Genomic DNA, 26,450 nt, shown 5'->3' with positions numbered 1-26,450 from the left:
TTAAACTCATTTTGCTTATATTTTCATATAAAACTTTACCTTACGTACGAGGATGTGTAGGCTAATGATCACATAAATCACTAAACCATCCACCCACGAAGCTATCCGATTTGCCACTAGATCATATAGCACAGCAGCCAACTCAAACGACCTTGCATCACAAGCCCCCACGAAAACCTGAATGTCGGACTATCTGTCCCGTCCGACATCGTCGTTATACCAGTATCGTACTCATCGTAGTCGTAGACCAGATTAAAATAGTCACACTTAAAACTTTCAATTATTCAATTGAAATGTTGACGGCTACACGACACGACCGACGACGACGATACAACACGACCTAAGGCCTATATATCGCTATCTTTCCCTATGTCTGAGAGTCTGATATAGGACTTGAAAGCTCATTTTAGATTCCAAAATCTGATTCCATTTGCGCTTGTCAACGCTATAATGCCCAGGTATCATGGCGAATAATGTAATTTGTTGCTAAAATTTCGTGAAATGTCATCAGCATCACACTGCAGTGTACAATTGAGTGTGTTTTACCTCATAGAACTTCGATATACTATGACACTCTAGCAGCCTGTGTCGGACACTGGGACTAAACAGATGTACCACAGAGCCGCGCATAAATTGGATGTACCTACTCGTATAGTGAAGTGCAGAGCGCACTTATCACTCTCTAGACGAGTTTACGGTTGCACTTTTTCCATTTTCCAATTTGGCGGCAACGAGAAATTTAGTTATGGTTGCCACTTTGATAAATTAAATTTGCTGTTGCGAAACTTAAGTGAGGCTGAATTAGTTACTACTCAGTCATTATTTGATAAATTTGTCGGAATGAAAATGCTCAGATTTTGTAGTAAATGCTCCTTAATTTTAAAAATTTCTTTTGCATTTTTTTTTTGAATTAGACAAGTCGAAAGAAATGCTGTATTTTTACCTTGAAAGGAAGAAAAAACGAGCAAATGCTTAGAATCTTGAGTAAATGCTCCAAAATTTCTTTAGTATTTCTTATTTCCTACGTATGTTTTTTTAACTAGACAAATCGGAATGAAGTGCTCTATTTTGACCCTGAAAAGAAGAACAAATGAGCAAATACTCAACATTTTGAGTAAATGCTCCATAATACAAAATTTCTATTTTTTTTTAATTAAAACAAATCGGAATGAAATACTCTATTTTTACCTTGAAAGGAAGAAACAAATGAGCAAATGCTTAGAATCTTGAGTAAATGCTCCTTAATTTTCAAAATTTCTTTAGTATTTTTCTATTTATACAAGTCGGAATTAAATACTCTATTTTTACCTTGAAAAGACGAAAAAAAACGAGAAAATGCTCAGAATTTTGAGTAAATACTTTTTAATTTTCAAAAATTCTTTCGTATTCTTTGTTATTAGTCGAAAAAAAAAAAATCAGCAAATTCTTAGAATTTTGAGTAAATGCTCCATAAGTTTCCAAATTTCTTTATAATTTTTTGGAAAAGGCCAAGCAACTGCTTTATTAAATCAGCTCTTTAAACAGCAAAGTGGTAATCATAAGTGAAGTTCCGTCCTTCGGACTTGAACCACACCGGATTAGATTTGGAGTGGAAATTGCATTTTAAACGCACAAAATCATCACCGTCACCGCTCAGCGATGATTCAATGAACGTACGACGGACATACATCAGGCTGAGTGCGGTGGTCTGCGGACAAATATAGAAACGAAAACGGACACCGCATGATGGTAGCTTGATGGTGTGTGCTCCATTTTGTGGAATATATTTGCATTGCACCAGAGATGAGTATTTACTTCATATGTAGCAGATCTACTTCATTAATTTATTTTGATGTATCTGCTACGTAGCAACCTATTTCTACTTCGTTTGACAAATTTTTTCTAACGAACAAAATTTCATTTAAGATGTGTCGTCTTGTTACATTTTTTGTTAAAAAAATGCATTGTTAGCGCTCTTTATTTTTAAATTGGCTCACTAGGCACTGCAAAAATTTCACATCATATACATTCAAATCAAAGACCCATCCAAGATATCAATTATTTTATGTAACCGCCCAGATCCCCATAATGGCTCTGGGTCCGGTCATGCATTTTGCATAAAATAAATCAGTAATCGGCTTTTAAAAAACAATCTTAGGTTATTATATGGCAGATGGCACATCTTTGCTCATGGAACTAAGACCAAGTCAATGAAAATAATTTTGTAATAAAAAACACTTTATAATTTGAAATTAAAAATCATTATAAATATATAATATTATAGCAATTACGGGGATGGCTTTTTGAGAAAAAAAATTCATATTTGTTATTTACGAGTGATGCGCTTTCAAGCCATGCAGGTCTCATTTAAATCCGTGCTGGGCTTTTTTTTTTAAATATATTTATTTTTGGGCATTCTCCTTTGTTTTATATGTATATTTTTTTTTTCATTATCTGCTACATATTTTCCAAATCTACTTCGTTTTTTTGGGCAATATGTTTCACTTTTCGGGCTTAGCATTCTCATCCCTGCATTGCACCTCTACTAAAAGGGTACGCAATTGGAATCGTTCAGAGCAACAAGAGAGAGAGAGAGCACTATAAAATGACAACAAACAATGGTGTGTAAGCAAGGAATAACAAATTCAAACTTTTGGTGCTGGTTATGGGTTTGAAAAGGTAATAGTTTGTCCTGAAAAGGGTTGAAATTGAAAACTCTAGGTTTACTTTGGGGGTGAGTTGGTGGGGGAGATGTGCAGAAAATATTATTTTAAATTTCATTTCGTAATGAAAATCTATGAAAGCTTTCCGGGTGGGGAGCTGCACCAACACCCAGAGCTATCCAGGTTTGTTGTCCTTTCCATAACACACACACACCCACAAAATAAATAAACCTCCACCTGATGAAGGGGGTTATTATTTTTTCTCACTTCCGGGGTTAACTTCGTCATTCCGCTCAAGCTCAGGTGCAAATTATTCGCACAAATTAAGCTGAAACAGTCGAGTCGAGAGAGGAAGCCGACGAAACTGATGGTCTGCGATGAGGAGAGCTTGTTTGGGTAATAAATTCAGGAAAAGTTGGAAAATAATTCAGATAAATTAAAAAATTATTATTCACATTTGTTTTTTGGACATGGAAATGTGTATATACCGAAGCTATAAGGTATGGGAAGGTATTCTCATTCATAGGTATTCGCTATAGTTTCCCGGGTTATAAAGGTACTCTGCTGTGGACTTGCTGATGATGTGGGTTTGCAATTACTTAAATCGTTTGCAATATTATTATATATGTAGGGTTTCAGAGACCGCTGGCGCTTCTGGCTGGCTGCGAAACATTGAGTTGGAGAGGGATAGGAAAGGCTGTATAGTATACTCTGTGCGGAACTCTTTTCAATTAGGAAATTATATTTTTAGATTTACAAGTGAATACATAAAACTCAACCCACGTTGGAATTTGGTTAAAATAAATTGCTTTTGCAACTATTTTAAAAATAATTTCGCAAAAATAATTTCTTTTAATTGCAAAAAATGCAACTGTCTGCAAGGTAAAAGGAGACAGAATAATATGTGTAGATATTTATTATTTCTATAATTTGTTGGAGAATCTTCATATTTAGTAAAATTTTACAGAAAATCTTAAGAAATTATCTAATGTTTTTTAGAACGTAGGCTTAAATATTACCTTTTAGCCTTATAGAAGCCTTATAGAAGCAATTACTTTAATTACTACATTTTAAGGTAATTGCTTCTATAAGGCTTCTATTAAACTTTCCTCTGAACCATATTTATTGCTTGCAGAGCTTGAAGTTAGATGAAGCAGGAACTTCGAAAACAGTTTTTAATAGTTTCTTATAGGAGTTTTATATGGAAATTCAGTTTCTCAAAAGCTCCGGTATAACTTGCATAAACACTTTCTTGAATACTTTGAAAGGGCATTGTTGTAAACACTCAAGCTGTATAAGATTTTCCTTTTTTCGTGGGAAGAAACCTTATCGAAGCTTTAACGAAGTTGAAATGTAAGTTATTATAGAAACCTTATAGAATCTAAACACTTAAATGCAATTTTAAGGAAAAGTTTCCTTAAAAAAAAAAACTATTTTATACTTTAAAATGTATTTGCATAGTAATTTTAACAACATTTTGACAAAATTTCGATTCGAATAAGATATCATTTCTGGCAAGCATTCTCACACTGAGATTTGGTATTATATCGATTATCATTGCCTTGACATCCACCATAAACGAAAAGTGAACATGAGTTTGTGTCCCTATCGTAGTTCCAATAGTAGAATTTTCCTCTGCACGGACCAGTGTCAGGTCTGGATGTACAATCTTAAAAAAAAATTATGAATGATTTTTAAATTGATTAAAAAAAATTCAAAATTCTAGTCACTTAGGTACCAAGAGCAAATGCACCAACTGTCAGGCACAAAAACACGAAAACAATTTTAAAATTCATTTTTAATTAAATTTAATTTTTGTGATATATTCCACAGCAGGAACAGAGATAAACTGATAAGAAATTATTTCGAATATAAATCTTTTATAGTATAATTACTTAAGTTAAGTTGATATCGTTCAATGACCATAAAAAATGGAAACGCATCATTAAACCGGAAGTATTGTGTAAACAGAACTGCAGTTGTGTTTTTTTTTATATTGCAAGTTGTCTACAGTTAAAGCAGATGTATTTACATTTAAGGGAGAAACAATATTTATTTTTGTCTTGATTATATTTTATTAAAAAAATTAAGCAAATATTTGAGTACGAAATATTATAGTAAATTCATATTTTCATACAAATAAATTAAGGAAATGTTATTAAAAAAGAGTCAACCGAGATGAAACCATGTAGTATAAGTATTTGCAATTGTATAACTTAAAAATAGTAGGTAGTTAAGATTTGCGATTCGATACAAAAACTTTTCTGCAAAAGGAAGCCCTTCAAAAATTTTTATCTTACTATAAATATTGTTAATTTGATTAAGATTTATTAGTATCCAACTATGACAAAGCAAAAAACAGTATGTTCCGCTTATGTGTTCCCTCATAACTATTAATTATTAATCATAATTTTTTTTAATAGAATACCTTTTAATGTATCTTAATTTTAAGCTGGTTATAGGCTATGTGATTTTTTTAAAAATTTCAAGAATTTCTTCACAAATATAATTTTCTATATTCAGTACTGTTTTTTCCAAGTGTCTTGTAAAATTTGTAAAAAAAATAACACGATTTCCTACAAAAAAAAACAAAACAGTTTATAAAATAAAACACACATGTAAATTTAGCTTAAAGTTATTTACTGAATCATAAGTAAACAATGCCTAACTTAACTACTTTTCGTTTGGAACAATAAAACCAAAATATTGGTGACACAGTTTTACATTTTGTTTACTAACACAAAAATCTGTTTATCAGAAATCAATAAGAAAAAAAAAAAACATATGCCAGCAAATTCTTTACACACAAGCTTCCGAAGTATTTCACTATTACATAAATGTTTTAATTACCTGAACTGTAAATAAATAAATCTTACAAATAAGTTTAATTGCATCACTTTATTCTATGTCACTCATTAACATATCTAGAACCTTAAATAAATACACAACACCACCTATTGTTCGTAATATGATTACATTAATTTATTCTCGTTCAATACAAATGGGGTTACTTGGAAATAAATATTGACTATAGTTAAACTTTCTTCCAGTTAATTATAGTATTATCAAGAAAACTGCAAAAAAAGTCCCGATTTATTCTTTCTCTGTTTGTTTTGATATAAAAGCCTCATTGTAAGTTGAATAGATATCAATTCAAATATATCATCTGGCAAATCTTAAACAAAAATCCATGAGGTTCCAAGTCGTATTTCTTTTACTAGTAGTTATGGTTATGAGTGCATTTGCACATCGTAAGTCAATTATAAAGAGTTTTTTGAAATTTTTATTCATACAAAAAAATATCTTTTTATAAACAGATTGCCCAAAAGCTGATATGGGTCCATGCAGAGCGAAGGTACCAGTTTGGGTATACAAAGATGAAACCAACGACTGTCATAAATTCATTTATGGAGGATGTGGAGGCAATTCAAATCGATATGATACACGTGATGAATGTTTGAAGGCTTGTAAACATTAAAAACTTGTGACAGACTTTAGTAAATAGAAAAAATGTACCTTACTTTATTCTTTTGTAAATATCTTTTCTGGACAAATTGAAGGTACTTTGAAGATTTACTATTTGGAATCATTTTGATATGTATCTATTTTAAATATAATATTAAATTTTAATACGAACAATAAAAAAGTTTAATACATATGTAGTATTTCTCATTTACCACTTTACTTAATTTTTTCAGTAATAAAACTGGATTGCAGATAAAACTTTATCTCTTTCTGTGAAACCGGGATAACTTTTTCGACTTTCTATATTGATTTTCTATTCCTATTGTGATAATTAATATCAATTGATTCATATAAATAATGCTTGAATACTCATTGAAAAAACAATCGAAAAATTTCAAAATTTCTCACAGTGTAAATATGAGAAATTGTACTTAACATAATGTTTTTGGTGCAAATACTTAAAATAGTGACCTAAAAATACAGAAATGGCCAGTTATAGCTATCATTTAAAACCATCATTGAACATTTTTATTTGAAAAGGGTAACAACATGAAGGTAATAGGTCATAGAATTTTTCGACTAAAAAAGAAACCTCGATTTGGCTAAGACTGACTTTTCTTAAAATACAATTTTATCATTTCAATGATCATTGAAAAGAATGCAAATAGGAAAAAAAATAATCTTTTTTCAGAAAGATTGCAATTTCAGACTGAATACCTTCTTACTAAACTTCGAATGACAATAATTCTTGGAATGATAACAAAGCTACAGAAAAAAAAATCGAAAATGGGAGTGAGATTTTGTTTTGGTCGCTAGATCCGAATCCAAAGCCCATTTCACTCAATTACGTCAGGTTTTCTAGATGACCTAAAAAAAGTTATGAATGAATATCTTTTCTGAACATTTTTTTTTTTAAATAGCAAACTTATTTATATTAACTTTTTAAGATTATCGACAAAAAAAGTTACCCATACGCCACAGTGAATCATTTCTCATGCAAGATTTAGTTGAAGTTTTTCTTCGATTTATAAAAAAAAAAACTCAAGGAAAAATAATACAAAAGTAAAAAATTAGTACAAATACATGAAGGCCAAATAAAAACAAAAATAAATTTAAATGTTGACAAAAAAAAGTAATAAATGTTTGTATTTCTTTATTATTTGGTTAATTTCTTTATTCAATAAAGTGTAATTAAGACAAATATAAATATTGTTTTATTTTCTGATGAAAGTAGATACATCTGTGGCGTAGAGTTTACTCATCATCTCCTTGAAAATAATTACCGCAATCGCAGACAATTTGTGAGAAATTTCCATTGTTCGGTCAATAAACGATATCAAATTTGCTGAAGGTTGATATTTGAGGTAGATTTGCTATAAAAAGTTTGATATTTGAAAAAATTGTATCAGTTTATCTGTTGCTGTTGTATAAAAATGAATTCTAAAATTCTATTTGTGTTTCTATTTCTAATTGTTGGTGCATTTACTTTTGGTATGTTAACTAAATAATGTGAATACAATTAAAAATTATATACAAATCTTTAAAGATTGCACGTCAAAACCCGACAAAGGCTATTGCAGAGGAAAATTCAATCACTGGAACTTTAATGTAGAAACAAATTCATGTGAAGAATTTGTTTATGGTGGATGCCAGGGCAATGAAAATCGTTATACTTCCAAAGAGTTGTGTGAGAGTTCTTGCAAACCTGAAATTCTTCGAAAATAAATACAAAAATAAAAGAACTTTGCTTTATTTTTATTTAACTTTTCAAAATTTTTTGCAGGCATTCCTACGAACGACAAAAATTGCAATCACCATTTTTAATTTTGATTTAAAAACTGAGGCCGTTAAACACATCAATTTTTTTGGGAAAAATATATAGTAAAATCATTCGCAAACAGAAATGATTGTTGTAAGTCGCAGAAATAAACAGAACAATGTATTTCCAAAAATAGAATCTTGAGGTACTTATATTTTTTAGTTTTACCTGTGGAGTAAAAGCTGAGCTCTTCTCTGATAAAGAGGTGGAAAAAATTGACAAATTTATAACGACAACAAGCAGGGGTAGGATCATCCTGAAGCCTTAAAGTTATTCATCTATTTTTCAAGCTCTATCAACTTATAAGTTTGGATGAATGCATTTTATTTATTGATGAGAACACATTATGTTAAACTACTACCGACTAATCCACTAAATTATTCAGGATTTTTCTTTGTAATGTTTTGTTTTACAATTTATTTTATCATTTTCCGGAACCAGTTGAAGTTGTTGCAATTTTTACAAAGTTTTTAATGTCCGCAAGCATCTATACACTGCTTTTTAGTTTTGAATCGATTCCAATTGCCTTCACAACCGCCATAAATGAATGTATGACAATCGTTGGTTTCATCTTTGTAGACCCATACAATTTCATGACCTTTGCAAGGACCTTTATCAGCTTTTGGGCAGTCTGTTTGTAAAGAAAACAAAGAGTAATAAATAATTTTTACAACAAACTTTGCAGATTTAATTGATACTTACGGTGTGCAAATGCACTTATAACCATGACTACTAGTACGAGAAAAGCAACTTGGAATTTCATTATGTTAAGTCTTGAGATGAATCTTAAACGATAAAGCTCTGTGGAATATTGGTGCTTTTATACTAAATTTCAAGCATATAAATAGTGACTGTTTTCAAGTTAAATTTACATTTTTTAAAAAGAAATATTAATTTTATAAAGGTTAAATTCTGTAAATTGTTTACAATTTCCACTTAATTGAAAAAAAAAAACAACATTGTCAAGTCAGGGCACGTGTGTTTATCAATGAAGGTTCTTCATATTAATGAATGACAGAAAACAAGGTGATGCTATTAAGTTTTGTTTCTTTTTCAAGAATATTAGCGCTCGTTATATACATTATACAACAGATTTTGACCATTAAATACTTTTGGTATTGTTATTAAGCGGAAAAACATAATCAAAAGTGGATGTTGATAGCAAGTTAAGGTAGGATAAATTGTAGCCATAGTAGCTTATGAAAAATGAAGAAAAGATATCGAAAATAGCAATACTTTATAATCGTTTAAAAAACAATAGTTTTAAAAGAAGAGGGCCTAAATGACTACCTTGAGGAACCCCGAAAATAGCCTGACATGAATCATGGGCAGCTTGCTGCTTTAAATAGGGAGTTGATAGTCTTATTATTTTTGTTTTTAAATATGACGGAATTAAAAGAAATATGTCATAATTTTGGCATTTCGTGGTATCAAATTTTTTTTATTGCTTTTTGTGTTTGGTAATTTTAGAATCGATCCTAAAAAGCCCTGTCTACGTTCTTTTACTACAAACAACGAACTCTATGGCTTTCAACATGACGCTATTAAATGGGACTTATTCCTAGCAGATTAACTTGGTTCAATGTCATTCGAATCCCTATTTCTTCGTTCTTGCCATCAACAACTCTTTTCCTTCCTACTTCAAAATCAGAAAAAAAAATGTCCAACCAACCCTCATTTCTTCCAAATAACTTCCATATTCATTACACGAAATAAAATTCAACCCTTGATTGTAGAATTTGACTTCTTGTTTTGAGTGCATTATCCGCTGCACCATGCCGCCGCCACCACCGACAAACGAGAACACCAAAATGTGACAATTGACACTCAAAGGGTGCGAATGATGCGTATAATTGACAACATAAGCTGTGTGTGATGATTATATTCGTTCGTGTAAAACCTTAGACAAGAAGTCGTATATCATGTCTCATCATCATATTATTATGTTTATACCACCCAGCAGCAGCTGATGATGAAAAGTGTCAGTGGATTTTCGTGTCACAATCAGCGGATGAAAGCACAACAAGCCCAGCGAAAATTATGTCGTTACGGGTCCGTAATTGAATTTAAAATTTAGCAAACGTCGCGTCGTCGTCATTGCCGTCGTTGTTGTTAGTTGTTATCGTTGAGTTTTTTCTTTTTTTGAGTAGGTATCGTTGTCATAATCATAGCACTGATGCGGGTCATGCCGCCTTTTATACAAACAAATATTTATAACAAAAAATATTAGCAGGCTTTTTGTTTAATGAATAAAAAAAAAAAACAAACTCAAGCGGCGACGTGCCGATGAATTTAGAATGGAGGAAGCTTTTGTTTTACATACAAAGTTTCATAGAGCTCGAAATCTCTAGACAGAATTCACCAGTCGCATCTGAATCACGGTTCTAGTTGGCCTTAAATCACAGTATTTTAGGGCCCTCAAAAACTCGTCATTATGTCAATCTATTTTACACAAAAACTCACAAAAAACTAGTCCAAACCTTTTTAAAATTCGGTCCAGCTATTTCCGAAATAGGAACTAAGCTTGCTGCTTTTTCCTTAAGGAAGACGATATTTATCGACAGTAAAAATGAATAATCGGGTGAATTAACCTAAAGAATTGGTTCAGGCAACCAAAAGAATAGGTTAAAGAAACTAAAAGAATCGGTAGAGGCAGCCAAAAAATCGGTTGCGACTATTGAAAAATTGGTTGAAGGAATCGGTTGAGGTAACCAAAAGAATCGTTCGAAGGAGCCGATAGAATCGGTTGGGCAAACCGAAATCAATAAGTTAAGGAAATCGAACAAAATCGGTTGAGGAAGCCGGAAGAATCGGTTGAGAAATCGTTTGAAGAATCGGAAGCGACAAACAAAAGAACTCATTGAGGAATCCAAGAAATCGGTTGAGTTGACCTAAAGAATCTGTTGAGTCAATGGAAAAATTGGTTGAGGGAACCGTAAGAATCGGTTGAGGCAACCAAAAGAATCGGTTGAAGTAACCGAAAAAATCGGTTGAGGATACCAAAAGAATCGGTTAAACAAACCGAAATAAATCAGTTGAGGAAATATTTAAAAAATCGGCTGAAGAAGCCGTAAGAATCGGTTGAGGAAACTGAAAGAATCGGTTGAGGAAACCAGAAAATCGGTTGAAGAAACCAAGAGAATCGTTTGAGAACAATCTTTAAATTTCAAAATTTATCTTTCAACTTAGATACTAAATGCCAACTGAAAAATCGGTTAAAGTAACAGAAAGAATCGGCAGAAGCAAACAAAAGAACTGGTTGAGGAATCCAAGAAATTGTTGGAGGGATCAAAATAATCGGTTGAGGCAATCGTTTAAGTCAATCGAAAAATTGTTTGAGAGAACCGGAAGCATCAGTCGGGGAAACCGAAAGAATCGGTTGAAGTAGGTAACCAAAATAAATCAGTTGAGGAAACAAAAAAAAAATCGGTTGAGGAAATCAAAAGAATCGTTTAAGGCAATCTTTAAGTCTCAAAATTGATCCTTTAACTTTGATACTTATGCTTTCAGTAGTGGGCCCCTTATTTTTCTTGACCAAAGGCTCTTTCATAATTTTTGACAGTCCTGTTCTTATTCACGAAGCTCAAAGTGACCATGCGCTTCACGTTCACTTTACCTACGCTCAATTGCCACAATCAAATTCAAAAACAATTGCTTCAATTTAGCAGACGACTGTGTCCCGTCCAACGCTAATGCTGCTAGGTAGTATAACAGAGTAGGTAAGTAGAAACAACAACGACGACGGATGTCGGATGTGAGCAAAGTGTAACACCGTCGTCGTCCGTCGTCGGTCGTCGTCACCAGCCAGATCCAGAGTGAGTGCATATTTATGGCAAATTGACTGCAGCGCTAATGGCCCCCGACCGACGACCAGCCGACCAAACCAACCATCCAACCAACTATACTGGACAAAATTGGAGGAATGATATGGTGGTGCATTATTATGATGCAAGTGCATCATCAGAGGCAGCAGAATTATAGAGAGAGTCAAAGTCGCGACCGCAGCCGCCGCCAAACTTATATCTGATTATGATGCGAATTTTCATTTCGCCAGATTGCAGGTCAGCTATCTCGTCCGCTGATACATATATCACACTCACATACCTACAACCTGGTAAAACTGCAACTTGCATTGATGTGGGTTGCATTGCATTCCTCTCGTTGTTGTGTGTGTCTCTCTCTAAAGTCCAAAGTGAATTAAGTGCAATATCAGTTCTGATGCCATTATGGAATCGCACGTGGATTGTAAATAATCTCGGTGATAATTTGCACTTTAGATTTTCCATTTCCATTTTCACTTTGCTGCAGTTTGCAAAATGCAGTTTGCCAGTTTTCAGCACTAGAAAGCAATCTCTCTCTGGTGTTGATCTGGGTTATAGTGTTTGCTACTAAATTTGTGGAAGGTAGGAGGCAAAGTATTATAGTGGGCGTGTGTAGTGTCAATGTGGCTATGTCATGCTGCCTAATTGAAAATTGTCATAGTTTATGCGATCGCCTGAAGCAGCATCAGTTTAATGTGTTTGTTGCATATCTTAATGCAGAAAATCCCAGTCCAGGGTCTCCTGACTCATACATCACAAAATTGTATAGAAAATTGTGTAGAAACTTATAAAGCACCATCGGGCATCGAATTAATATTAATTTGGGCCAATTCGATTGAGTCACACATAATTCGTGTTGAGTGTTTACACATAAATGTCAGTCAAACTGATATGCTTCTGTCACATCTCTCGACTTATGTATAATAGTGTGTTGTGATGTGCAGATGCATCGTGTAAACAAAGAAAAAAGGGGGAACGGCACTGCATTGCACTGATGGCACACTCGCTTTACAAATGCAAAGCAAAGTAAAGCGTGATCGACGTTGTTGTCGTAATGGGAGAGAAAATGCAATTAATTTGTGCCAGCCAATTGATTTGTTTAAGGACAATTTAATCAACGGCGTTATTATACACAGGAAAAATAAAAATGTGATGCGATGTGCAACAAAATATTGTATAGTCTGCTGCACTTGTGCAACCCATCATCATCAGTAGCAGCAGAAGCCCAAGTCAACCAGCAACACACAAAGAATCTTCAGATTGAAATGCTTTATAAAATATCGCCGCCACTGATGTTACTTTCTGGAAATGTTTCAAAGACCTCAGCTGTCGAAGGTACTAACTAAAGGAAGAATTTTCCATTAAAACACAGAGTTAACCCTTTTGCAAAACAAAAATAACCATTTCGCCTATGAAATTCATTTTTTTACAAATCAAATTCACCCATTTGTAAATCAAATTCACCTTCGCGAGGATTTGAAATTTCAGGTTAAGGAGAAAATGACAAAGCATAAGTTTATAAATTTATTACCCGAGTAAAAGTGGGTTAGACTTGATAACTTCAGGAGAAGGTGAATTTGATTTGCAAAGTGTTGAATTTGGTTTGCAAAAAGTAGAACGTTTTTCATTTTAGCTTGAAATTTATATTTTTTTCATTTTTTATCAATATTATTTTTAAAATCTGCCAGAATTTTTCTCAAACGAACGTTTAAAATTTATTTAACTATTTAGATTCTCAAACGACAGCCCTGGTCTCCGTAGTTTGAAATATTGAAGGAGAGTCAGAAAAAACAAAACACAAAAAAATAATACAAACACTCTATATAGATTTAATCGAATCGAATCAAAAATATATATTTGTCGTGTGCTGTGACTGTGAGCAATAATAATTTCTAATTGAATCGAATTTAAGGTGCAATTGACAGTAATAATTGAAATCTGATTGGTTTGGAGGCTTTGATTCAGAGAGAAATATATATATATAAATATTATAAACAACGGCACCACTCAAAGCCAATATCTATATATGTATTGTATATACATAGATACCTATATGAAGGAGAGTCATGCACTCAGAGAGTGGAATATGAATATAAATTTATGACCTTGGAATGTCGAAAGGGATGCGTTTCAGTTCATTTTATAATGAAAATAAAACATTTTGTACATACCTAGATTTAATAGAAATAAATTGAAATTGTTTAATATTTATTTAAAGCTAATAGATCAAAATATAGACACAAATGAGTTTGGTTTGTAGTTTATATTTAACAAAAATTTAGACTTTACTGTTTACATACAAATGTTTTCATACATACTAATTTAATAAATAAAACAAAATAAAAGTGTAGGGACTATGGAAATATTGCAGAGAAACCGAAGGTCAATGTTAGATTCTTTATTAACTATATTAACTTCACTTTATACGAAGATATAAAGTGTTACACACAGTAGACACGTTTTTTGAGACCTTAAAGCTACTATCTCAGCCCTTAAAAATCTAAGACTTTGCCTAACTGAAACCTTTTAGGTACTAACAAAAGACACATTTTGTAATTTTGTATGCAAATATTAATATCTATTTGAAAATAAGCTCCTTGTAAGGTCACACCCGTAGTAAATTCAATTGGATCAAACTAAACCAAGATTATTTTTTGTTAATTATATAAGTTATTTTGAAAGAACACCATGCATTACTCAGTATTTAAGATCAATTCTGCTGATATTGAATAATTACTGGTGAATTCATAAAATTATGAGTAAAACTGTCACACCCGTAACGTTGGAAATGTGCATTTATCAATCAAAAATGTAATTACTTTTTTAATTATATTTAAAAAAAAATTAATAGGGATAAGAAATTTTTTACTTAGATGCATTTATTATAAAAAAAAAAAATAGAACTTAAATTAGTCAAGCGGTCTGGCAAGCTCTTTCACAATCTTCTCTAGTATCGAATCGATTTGCATTGCCACCACATCCACCATAAACAAATTCAATGCATTTGTTGTCTTGGTAGGCCCATGATAAAATGTATGCTCGACAATGACCCGTCTCAGGCTTTGATGTACAGTCTGTTTTTTTAAAGTTTTAAATGTAAAAAGTAAATATGTAGGTACTTGTATTTGTTATAAGTATCAGGAATAATAAATCTTACCTAAAGAAGAAGCAGTTCCAAAAACAATAGCAGCAATTACAAGAAATATATAAATGAAGTTCATTTTAAAACAATTTATTAATTTTTTTTAACTTAAATCTGAGAATATTAAGATTGGAGCAATTGAATTTTAAGAAATGATGTGAAAGATGTGCTCCAATAAGCTTTTTATAAGAAAAAAAAACGTTTTTAACTCGTTTGTTTCTACTTGTACCTACAAAGTTTTATTTCCGGTAATTTTTTTTAATTTATTGCTTAAAATCCATAAACAAAGAAAGAATCTTTTATTCGCTCGGAAGTAATCAGCGTTAATATTTGCATTTCATTGTCAGTTCAAGTTTAAAATTTTTCGCTGATACAACTTGTTGATAAACAGATAAGATGAATGACAAGATGGTACATATAGAATCGCAAACTATGTTTAACAACAAATCAACAGAGCTTAAAAGAACATAGATTAAGTTTGATTTTGAGTTTTAAATATGAAAAAAAGCGCACTGGTAGAATAAAGACCTGGAACCGGCTTTCAACCGGCTTTAACAAACTAGGAACCCATCAGATGAAGACCTTTTTAAGGGGGGAAATCCCTCTGGAAGACAGCTTTTTCAATAATTTATTAATTTATTAATTTATTGTAAAAATTATATTGAACTTTTAGGTTCATGCTATGGCCAATAAGTTAACGAGTCATTTGCATTTTATTTCAAGTCGATAGCTTCATTAGTGTTTGAGTTACGTTGCACGGCGCGGAAAAAAACGCGTTTCGAGAAAAATGCGTTTAAAGTTTTCGTACTGTGGTAGGTTCGTAGGTTTCTGGACTACCTAGGGACTTTTGAGGCTTCATTTAAGGCTAAGACCACTGAAAATAGGTAGTTCTTCGGTTGATAAATGCATTTATAACCCAAAAAAAAAAAAAAAAAAAATAATGCAAAAATACAAAATTCCAGAGGGATTTCCCCCTTAAAGTTTCACTGAAAAGTTACAAAAATTAGATTCGGCAAAATAAGCTTCCTGGAGAAACTTCTACAGTAAAATGAAAGACTCCTCCGAAGCATTTTGACTTACAAAAATCCTATCTACCAACCCAAATAAGCCTAGATCTCTTAAAGATTCAAATAGATAAGTTGGACTAATTCATAGAGGAATCCATAAACCTGCTACTAGACACTCAATAATGGACTAGTTCGAAAAGTGAGTCTTAAATCGTTGGCCTTTTGTGGTTTTAGAATAGATGAATCCATGAGGTCTAAGTAAGTCTGGGGCCAAATCGTCGCATCCGTTGACGAAACCTCAAGCGTACGAAAGATAATTTCGTGATACATTAAACGAGCACAGCACAGGCATACGTTAGAAAACAGAACGAAATTTTTGATAGAATATACAACTGCATAGGCCAAAACATAATTGGTGACAAATTTGATTTCGTCGACCCCTATGCGAGGATGGCCGAGTGGTCTGAGGCGCCTGACTCAAAAAACAATGTTGCCTTCTAAAGATAAATGACATGGGTTCGAATCCCACTTTTGACAAGAATTTTTTTTAAATTTTTTTTTTATACATTTTAAGAGTTTTATTATTTTTTTTGGCTAATCACGTCGTTTTAGTTTTAAAATCAAATTTTTTTTTCCATATAATTCTAATTTGAGGAATTATTTTTTTCTTAAATCATTGGGGGTTGGTGCTTTGAACTCTTTTGGTGAAATTTTATTTTGTTAATATATGCCCTAATGTATGTTTTCGTGATTTCAAACAGTTTGATTATTTTTTAAATAAGATATATTTACATTTTCATTACTTTTTGAACCCGTTAACAATTTGTTCGAAAGCTTCAAACCAAACGAATGACATTCCGTTCAGTTGAATACGAAGTCGTTTGCTGTACGTATGACATCATGCCAAATGAACAGATTTCGTTAACGAGTTACTCGTTAACGTATGCGACGATTTGACCCCTGGTCTTCGCCCGGTAGCAAATTAAACCTAACATTAACCTAGCCTGGACCAACTGTTTTCTTATTCGGAGATGGCTGAAAATAACTTTTAGAGTTCTTTTGAATCTTAGGTTTCGCTCCGTTTACTTAGATCTTTATGTTAAAGGTTGGAAATGCAGTTAGAATCTAGACAAAACCTATTTTATGTTTGTAAAACAAAACAAGTTATTTTTTGCGTAATGAAAAACTTTACACTGAGGGAAAAAACAACTTAAAATCAACGAAAACCACGTTGTTTCAACTATTTTTCGGAATGATTTTGCGTTGAAGATGAAAATTTTAAAATCAAAGTAGAACATCGTTAGTTTAAAGTGATTAACCTTTATAAAACATCTTTAAATCAAAGTTGTTTCAACTTTAAAAAAGCATCAATTTATTAAAAAAAAAAAAATGGGAAGCCGCTGGGGATCGAACCTACAACTCTTGGGTTACTAGGAGAATGTTTTACCAACGTGCTATCTCACTGTTGAAAATTAGAGTGATAAAATGCAACCAAAGTCAAATTCCGACAAAAAAAAATTTTCTTACGTTGTTTCAATTTTATTTTGAAGAACTTTCATGTTAATTTTTTCAACATACCTCTTTTTTGCGAATTTGGTTTATACTTTTTCATGTCGCTATAACTTTTTTCGGTCTCCCTATTTTATAGAGAATCATATATGAAATTGATGTAGAATTTTCCGAGGAATTCAAATATTGTATTCACAATTCAAAAAAAAAGTATTTTCACACTTATAAAGACACTTTTGTGTGACCACTTTTTATTTTTGTGCTGAAAAATTCGCACCCGTGTGCCGACAGTGGGTTAAATCAACGGAACATTTTACATTTTACATTGCGTTTTTTCCCTCAGTGTAAACGACGACATCATCATCATCATCGTTTGCTGATGCTTAATCGAATTTCCGCAATTTTGTTCCAATAATTTCTTTATTGAATTGCGAAAGCAAAAATAGAAATAAAAAAAAAATTAAGAAAAATAAATAAAAATAAAAATACACAGAATAATCGAACAGAAAAACTGCCCGCCAAAAGGACTGACCGCGCCGCTGCCGCCAGTTTTAATTAATTTGTGGCTTATCAATTCAATTCAGCTGGCAGTTCTGTGTGTTTTTTTTCTCTGTTTTTCGTTTATGTTATTTTATTCTTCGATGAAACTGAAGTTTTTTTTTTTTTGTTTAATTTGCCTTCGATCGGGGGGAGAACATCCGTTGCGTTGGTTGGTCTGACTTTTCTGTTTGGCTAGATAATGTTGTAGATATATGGTATGGGTTCTTTTGCAGCGGTTTTTGCATAAATATACAGCGGAGCTTCATCGACGCCATCTTTTTAACCATCAACATCATCATCGTCGACGGTGGCGGGGATATTTTCGTCGACATCGTCGTCGAAAGTCGGTTGGTCAATGAATGGCAGACGTTGTTGCCACAGTGCCCGGCTGCGACCTGCGAGGGTTGCTTAATTACAATCAATTATTCAAACTGCATTTTAATTGATCACTTTTTGGCTTTTCGGATTGAATTTTCGATCAAGTGGAAAAGCTTGCTTCCACCGCCGCCAGTAGCCAACGCAGAGCCTCTATACTACTGGCTATATCCACAACTGCAGACCGAAGTCGAATCATATTTATTTAATTAAGCCTACTAGCCGAATGGCTGCTTCATTCCCCGCAATTCCCCAAACCATCATCCTCTCCCATTACCCCCATCATTTAATCTGATATTGTTCATGCAATTTTTAAGGATTTGGTTGCAGGGAATAATTTTTTTATTTATATTTATCCAGAATTCACAGTGGATGATTGGGTCACTATGCTCCCCAAAAAAACACCCACATACACTCATAAAACATGAATTCTGTGAATGTGTGTGTATTCAGACGATATGTATACTTGTATAATGGCAGATTAGGAATGGCGCATAAAAAATCATTATAAATACGCATTAAATCAATATTAATTTTGAAAAACGCTTAATTGCAGTAAATTAGCTTAGGTACCTAAGCAGTGCATATTAATTATCCTGAATATTTTAATTCGAATTAAATTTGTTTTGAATTTATAATAAATGGTGTCATTCATAAAAAAAAACTGCTGGTTAAATAATTGTTTTGTTTTTTATTCATTTTATTTCGAGTTGATTTTTATCGTGATTTATTTTGCTAAACAAAAAAAAAATAAAATAAAAAAAAAATAATGTAGGGAAGGATCCACTTGAGAGGAGCGTGTAAATTCACAGGCAAGGTATGAAACAAAACACTTCAGAAAAATCTTTGATTCTCTGAATCCTATATGACCCCTATAAGGAAGGTATAAGTACTTGAGACGATGATTGCGTTTTGTGTTCTTGCAAAATAAAGAAGTAGAAGGTATACAAATTTTACGTGACAGTGAAATGTAGATTTTATCGCCGATTAAGAGGATTTTAATGCAAAATGAGGAGAACTTAATGATATTATCCTTTAAGAAATTAAATAATAACGAGGAAATGGAAAGGACATTTAGTTTTACGTGCCTTTTGGATTGAGTTTACATAATGAAAACTACCTATTGTTGACACACATCTTGTGTAAAATAATGGGTAGTTTAATAAGAAGAATTATTGTAATGGAACAGCAGTTTTTGTCAATTTTGGATTATTTACTTGTTGATGAACACAAAAAGCTGCTATGTAGGTACTAATATCTAATCATGTATAAAAGAATTGTATGACCAAAAGAATAGGTGTATTCGGTTTTCTATCACATCCTCACTTACTTACAAAAAATTTACACATGTCAAAAATATACAAAAACCTTCAACACAAAATCTATTTTCTGTTCTGAATGTTTTGAATTCTTCCCTATAATTTTATTTAATAGCGCAAATGTCAACTTCCTGTCTTCTTTCACTGCAGTTTTCAGCTGATCAAGATTGCTTGGATATGGATGTATTTTCGGTCATGAAACTATCTCTTCAGCATTTCCCAGACATGTTCTATTGAATTGAAATCCAGATTACTGGGTGGTCAATCCAAAGTTGGTATACCAACCCACGTATTGAAGATGTTCTGAAACAACATAATCACTATGAGCAAGGACGACCGAATAGTGGACTTATTAGTAAATAACAGTCGTATTCAAATTATTTATAAATTTTTTGTTTTATTTTTTCCATACCTGATCAGATCATCGTGTCTCTTATCTTGCTTATCACAGCGATTTATTTCTTGAACTTGAACTGAGGAAATGCAAATAACGAGTCTGATTTTTCATTATTTTACTTCCATCAAGGTACTCGGACCTAATAAAGAAATTGTTAAATAAGTTTAAAAATTGTATTGCGTCTGCTGAATATTATATATTTGTGTCAATAAAATCGTTCATGGACAAAACATTTTTATAAACTATATAAAAAGATGATCGTTGTACCTACATAATTCATATCATTTCTTTACACTCATTTGCTTCAACTTGAAATTTAAAATTTTTCTAAAATGAATTTCATTTATATTTTTGTTGTGATTGCTTCAATTGTTTTTGGCACAGCGTCTTCTTTAGGTAAGATCATCCCTGATCCTAAAAAAATTAAATCTTTAAACTATTTTTTTTTTTTTTTTAAATACCTATAATAGATTGTACCTCCAAACCTGAGACTGGTCTTTGTCGAGCATACTTTTTATCGTGGGCTTTTCAAGACAACAAATGCATTGAATTTGTTTATGGAGGATGTGGAGGTAATGCAAATCGATTTGATACAAAAGAAGAATGTGAAAGAGTTTGCATGGATACAATTTGACCAGTGGCATATTGAGGGGGAGGCTCAGGGGGCGCAAGCCCCCCCCCAAGCCTTCCAGATCATGTTATTTTTTACCTAATTTTATTGTAATGTATATATGCTTGACTGAAACTTGTTCGTAAATCTTATAGATTTAGAGGCAGCTCAGATGCTCGAGCCCCCTCCAAATTCTGAAACGGCTATTTGTGTTTGTTTGAGTAAGAGCCTTCACTGTAGCTGGGGGTTGGGTGGTTTTTTTTCGGATTTAAGTCCAATTCGAAATTCTTCAGATCACTTTTTAGTATAATACGTACGTCGAATAACATCACCGTTTAATTTTGCAAAAGTTCTTATGCAATCTCAATAAACACTTTTTTCAAAAATTATATACTTCTCAAAGCTATTGGAAATAGAAATATTTGATATCTCAAAATCTTAGTGGTCAACATATGTAACTAATGGTTTCTTTCAGCAAATGCCAGTTTGGACTTCGAATTCGGATTAAAAAAGCAACATATTACGAAAAAATATATATTTCGAAGTAAACATCCAAAATAATTTAATGGAAAATTAGTTTCTAGACTTTCACTTTCTGCATTTTTCACTCATTTAGATTTTCTGATCGAATTCAATTCACATTATTTCGGTTTGTAAATTTGGTGCCTTTTTCAATGAATCTATAATTTTTGGACAAAATATTATCATAACTTATTTGTGTCTCCTTATTTTTTCTTTTGAATTCTTGTTTTTTTCCATTTAAATTGCCTATAAAATTGCATCCAGCAGTAATAATTTAACTTCAGAAACAAAATTAAAAAGTATGATCCTTCAGCTGCGACAGTTCGAAGCAATTTCGAAGTTTTTGGAATTGATCCAAATGAAGAATATGATATTTTATTTCACGTGAAATTTAAAAGTGATTTCAATTCACTTTCGGTCGAATTGCGGAGCATGGGCGTTTATATCGAAAATGGTGTTTGTCACACAAGAACTTTGAAAACAGGAGACAGTAGTACGAAGCTGTCGACGTCGAGAGCAGTTAAATGCTACTTTACCACTTTCAGTACCGCAGCACAGCGCTTCACTTTCGATCAAAGGTGAATAAATTGGAGAGAAAAATTTTTCGTACCCCTCTAAAAAATGTTTGAACAATTTTCTAGCCCCCTCCAAATTTTTTTCTGGATACGCCACTGGGAGCGGGTCATAATTCTGCTTGTCAAAATTCTGTACGACAAAATTCTGTGGGGTCAAAATACTGTAATACCATAATTCTGTACGTCATTATACTGTAAATACAAAATTCTGTACGTCAAAATACTGTATCAACAAAATACTGACATGCAAAATTCTGTTTTGTAAAATTCTGTACGGCAAAATACTGTATATCAAAATTCTGTAAAAATGCTGTAAAAAAATATCGTTTTGATAATGTAAAAAAGTGCGCGCGCATTTTTTTACATTATCAAAACGATATTTTTTTGGGTTGGGGTCGAAATTCTGTATGTTGCAAAATTCTGTATTCAAAATACTGTATGCCAAAATACTGTATGTCAAAATTCTGTATGTGCAAAATGCTGTAGGAACAAAATTCTGAAAGTCAAAATTCTGTATAGCAAAATTCTGGTTGGTCAAAATACTGTATTTCAAAATTCTGTACATCAAAATTCTGTAAATCAAAATTCTGTAAAAATGCTGTAAAAAAATATCGCTTTGATAATGTAAAAAAGTGCGCGCGCACTTTTTTACATTATCAAAGCGATATTTTTTTACAGCATTTTTACAGAATTTTGATATACAGTATTTTGCCGTACAGAATTTTACAAAACAGAATTTTGCATGTCAGTATTTTGTTGATACAGTATTTTGACGTACAGAATTTTGTATTTACAGTATAATGACGTACAGAATTATGGTATTACAGTATTTTGACCCCACAGAATTTTGTCGTACAGAATTTTGACAAGCAGAGTTATGACCCGCTCCCAATTTTACAGTAGGTACCTAAACCAATTGATTAAAAGCGATTTTATTGACTATAATTTTCTTTAAAACACTCTGGATAGTAGGTAGGTATTTAAGCCTTTTATTTGTAACAGCAGTTAATTCATTGAGCACTACGAATATTTGTAAATTGTAACTACTTCTAGAGAAGAAGTTTTTTTTGTCTCTATATTTGCAAATAACACGTTAATATTTCTTTTTACGAAATTGTAGGTACTTGCTTATCAGTTTTTAGAAAAAAAAAAAAAAACGAAGACCAAACAACGCATCTATTTTATTTTATAAAATAAACGGTTTTCGACAAAAAATCGGTTTGAGGGGGGACCCCCATTCTTTCTGTGGTTGCCGTTATTTCGACTGACTCTAAAATAATAAAAAAACGTCTTTCAGTGCCATCAGTGGTGGTGCGAAACATTTTTCAAAAACTGATGGTAAGAATTTCAAGTTTATTTTTCGAAAAAGGAACACACTTTTTTCGTTAATATTTTTCAAAAAAAAAAAAAAAACAAAAACAAAAATGTTTTCAGAAACTTGTTAAAAGCACATTAATCCGTTGCAAAATTGTTCCTTTTTATTCAAACCAACTTAGAAGTTTTAATTCATAAGACCATTGAAGATGGGATACAGGACGATAATAACCAAAAATGGTAAACAAAACAACAAAGATAAAATATCTAGTAATGGTTTGAGTACCTACCTTATTCCCGTCTGTGAAAATTTTGTCGAAATTAGATTAGCGCGGTTTCCAAAAGTGGAAACACCGCCGCACGTTCTTGCGAAAGGTAGAAAAAGTTTTAATTAGCAAACAGAAATCAGAGTGTGCACCGATTGTGTGCTCGATGCAATTAAAATACAAATTTGCCCTTAAAGTCACTCAGTCACTCTTCGTTTCGTTCTTTCAACTCACAAATTACAAACAAATAGAAAAAAAATGGGAAAACTTTTTCGAACAAATTTCACGAACACTCACGTTTACGTTCTTGCAATGCCGAATCAGTTAACAACAAGAAGAAAAACTCCACGTCATATAAGTAAAAACGTAACTCTGTCCTTCGCACAATCAAGTACTTAATTATCCTCGAAAAGAGCAGCACAAAATTACACTGCTGTGTGCCGCCAGGTGAAGAACTCGTAAGCGTACGTATACTCTGCTAGATTTTGTTCTTAGTCGTCGTCCTCGTCGTCGTTGGAAAAACAATTTAACTTTTCCGAAAAGTTTTCATCACTCAAGTTTTAAATTGGAAAAACGGCAAAACTTCCAACACACAACACACCGCACTGGAAAAAGTTTCACGGCTCCGCTCAGGTACCTAAATTTAATTTTCTAACTCAAGGGGTCGGTCGGTTTGAAGTAGGGTTGGGGTGGGTTTGATTGGGCTGGATACAGTGTCCCCCAAGAACTTTGTCTTCTCACAAAATAAAATGGGATATTATGTCTCTCACTTTACGTCACGTAATCACAAATCACAATGAAAAATCAGATATAAAACAACAAGATCGCTTGTTGCACGCAGCAGGAGCTGAAACAGGCAGCAGGGTGCTTATAGAAAATCTGTTTGAATATACCGCACGCGGAACGGAACGCAAACACAAGAAAAAGAGTCTGCGACGAGCGACGACCTTCTCGGAGCGAGTCTGCGAATGAAATCAACCACGTCAGCGATTGTCACGAGGGTTTATTTCAGTTTCAGCAGAATTGAATTGAAGCCGAAGCGTTCGTTCTAATGTTCTAAATGGCGGACGGCGACACTCTGACAACCGCACCGCAGCACCGTTATAACAATGACAATGGGGTTGTTTGCTCAATTCACCCCAATTTAGCTCTCTCCTGATACTGCAGACAATGAGATAAATTTTATTACTATTGCTTCTGGACACGCCTCCTTGTTCCTTGTGTGACTGTGTGAGTGCGTCTGTGGAAATGGAAAGACAGAGCTCTTTTTGGGAGCAATTTGTGCCAGGAAATTTCCCCAGCTTTGGGCAGGCGCATCAGCATAACGTCATTTATGGAATATGGAATGTCAGTCAGTTTGTGAGGTTTTTGCTTTGTTTTCTTCTTGTTTCTTGGTTCACGTTCTCCAGCCAGCATGGATGAGCTACTATCACCACCTCTGGCTCTGGGTCCTCTATATTGCAAAGCCGCCATTAAACGAAGAAAATTTTCTCGTTTTCCTCGCTTTGAAATTCAATTTGCATTATGGGTCGACTCGACTAATAGAAGTTGGGCGCCAGGGACGAAATGGGCTAGCAGGGTATAAAAGGAGGTTAGGACGAGAGAATGTTTGCTTTGGTCTGCATCTGCACTCAATTTGTGGGGGCTGGCAACATTGAGAAGAGATTTTTGTGGCATGCTGCTGCATGAGGGAGTTTTCGGATTTCATTTTGGAATGTTGGTGAAGGGGATGGGGGGGGGGGGGGGCTTGAGAATGGCGAGGAGGAATGGCAAGGAAGAAATTACTCACAAAGGCATTTATTTTTGAGATCATTTCTGACAACTCAATTTATTTGTATTAATTTTCTTCTGTTGTTCTGCACAGGAAACCCCGACGGGTAGGGATTCGAGACGTCTAAAGAAAAAGGGGAGGAGGGGGTCGGTTGGAGCTTTTGTTTTAGGTAGGTTGAGATACGAATGAAGGTTAGGAGTTTGTAAATTGGAATAGGAAGGTTGGGTATAGGAATTTTCTTTCTTAAAAGTTGTATTGTTTTTTTTCTTTTTGTTTTTCTATTTTTTTCGAGTTATTTATTTTTTACCAATAGTTAGATAGATAAGTAAGTATTTAGGGTGTGGATAACTAATTGATTTGAAAGAAACAGATTAAGTTCAACCCGTGGGAAATTGGAAAAAAAAAGTTAAACTTCGGTCCAAGTATCAAAGAAAACTGTGTGAGAAATGTTACAAAACTACTAGTCGTACTGAAATAATATTTCTTTTTAATGATTGCTTCATTTTTCCACTTAGAAAACATTGCAAATTTCATAAAAATCGGTTCAGTAGTAAGAGATATTTTATGCTCGCATTGTCCAGTGTATTAAAATATACCTAAGTAATTCTTTTGACACAATTTTTTTTAAGTGAGGAACTTATACCTTTTTATCTTCTGAATAGATTTTAAAACAGAAGTAGGAGTTTTCCTGTTAACCCAGTGGAAAAAGCTAGAATTTTCTGGTCTACAGTATCGAATGCTTTAGGGAAATTAACGAAAAGAGCACTTACCGATTTTGTCAGTTTTTCTTTACTTTCTGTTTGTTTGAGTGTTTGTCATGAAACAAACAAAAAAGTGCGGTATTTGAGCCTGAAGTAGAGATTTTTTAATCAAATCTGAAACTGTTTCGATAATTTAAGATAATGCATAGGAAGTATTGTTAGGCAATCGTGGAATGCGAACTTTTGAGATCGGTTAGCAAAACAAAAATTGTTTCTAGCTATTAGTTTTGATTTTTTAATAAATCTAGTCATTATAAATCTAAGAATGTGTTATTCTTTGGTCAAGAATGAAAAAGGTTGTTTACAATTTTGCTAAAATCATGGGTCTCGTACAAATTATATACTCGAGAAAGTATCTATTTAGTTGCGTTATGCAACTGGCGATGAAAAAGACAAGATATCTTTCGAAAGAGAAGGTGTGTAGATCTCGTAGTCTGCATTATACACTTAAGAGCAAAAAAACGGAATCAAAAAAGATAATTTTTATTTAAAACAAAAATTGCAATGGATAAAATAATGTTTCTTCAAGTTTTATGGTCTCATTTAAAAGCTTGAATTTTTTACTTTTAATTGTTGGTAAAAACTTCAAAATGCA

The 26,450-nt window shown here is 32.8% G+C and overlaps 2 protein-coding genes and 1 long non-coding RNA gene across 3 annotated transcripts in view; 1 reads left to right on the top strand and 2 right to left on the bottom strand.

Moving 5' to 3' along the window:
• Positions 1-24,412, bottom strand: part of LOC129918815 (diencephalon/mesencephalon homeobox protein 1) — an 83,134-nt gene extending 58,722 nt beyond the window's left edge. Inside the window, exon 1 of the mRNA XM_055999560.1 lies at positions 23,348-24,412. The gene's annotated coding sequence lies outside the window, so the exon portion shown is untranslated. The remainder of the gene's footprint in view (positions 1-23,347) is intronic.
• LOC129918834 (uncharacterized) lies at positions 5,438-6,162 on the top strand. The gene is made up of 2 exons (XR_008773007.1): positions 5,438-5,893; positions 5,960-6,162. It is a non-coding gene; the product is annotated as an uncharacterized LOC129918834 (long non-coding RNA).
• Positions 7,798-8,787, bottom strand: LOC129918824 (mambaquaretin-4-like). Its single transcript, XM_055999571.1, has 2 exons — positions 8,605-8,787; positions 7,798-8,557 (listed from the first exon to the last, which is right to left on the bottom strand). The coding sequence occupies exons 1-2, from the start codon at positions 8,687-8,689 to the stop codon at positions 8,397-8,399; spliced, it is 246 nt and encodes an 81-aa protein (XP_055855546.1). The 5' UTR covers positions 8,690-8,787; the 3' UTR covers positions 7,798-8,396.
• Positions 24,413-26,450: the final 2,038 nt, after the last annotated feature.

The sequence above is a fragment of the Episyrphus balteatus genome, chromosome 1 (assembly GCF_945859705.1).
Source record: "Episyrphus balteatus chromosome 1, idEpiBalt1.1, whole genome shotgun sequence".
Lineage (NCBI taxonomy): Eukaryota > Metazoa > Arthropoda > Insecta > Diptera > Syrphidae > Episyrphus > Episyrphus balteatus.
This window is presented reverse-complemented; position numbering and strand designations above follow the sequence as displayed.

Bases quoted from the DNA above. Each gene is read 5' to 3' on its own strand.
- LOC129918824 (XM_055999571.1), bottom strand. From the start codon at position 8,689: ATGAAATTCCAAGTTGCTTTTCTCGTACTAGTAGTCATGGTTATAAGT. The intron at 8,558-8,604 runs GTTTGTTGTAAA...CTTTACAAACAG, and splicing joins GTATCAATTAAATCTGCAAA to ACTGCCCAAAAGCTGATAAA.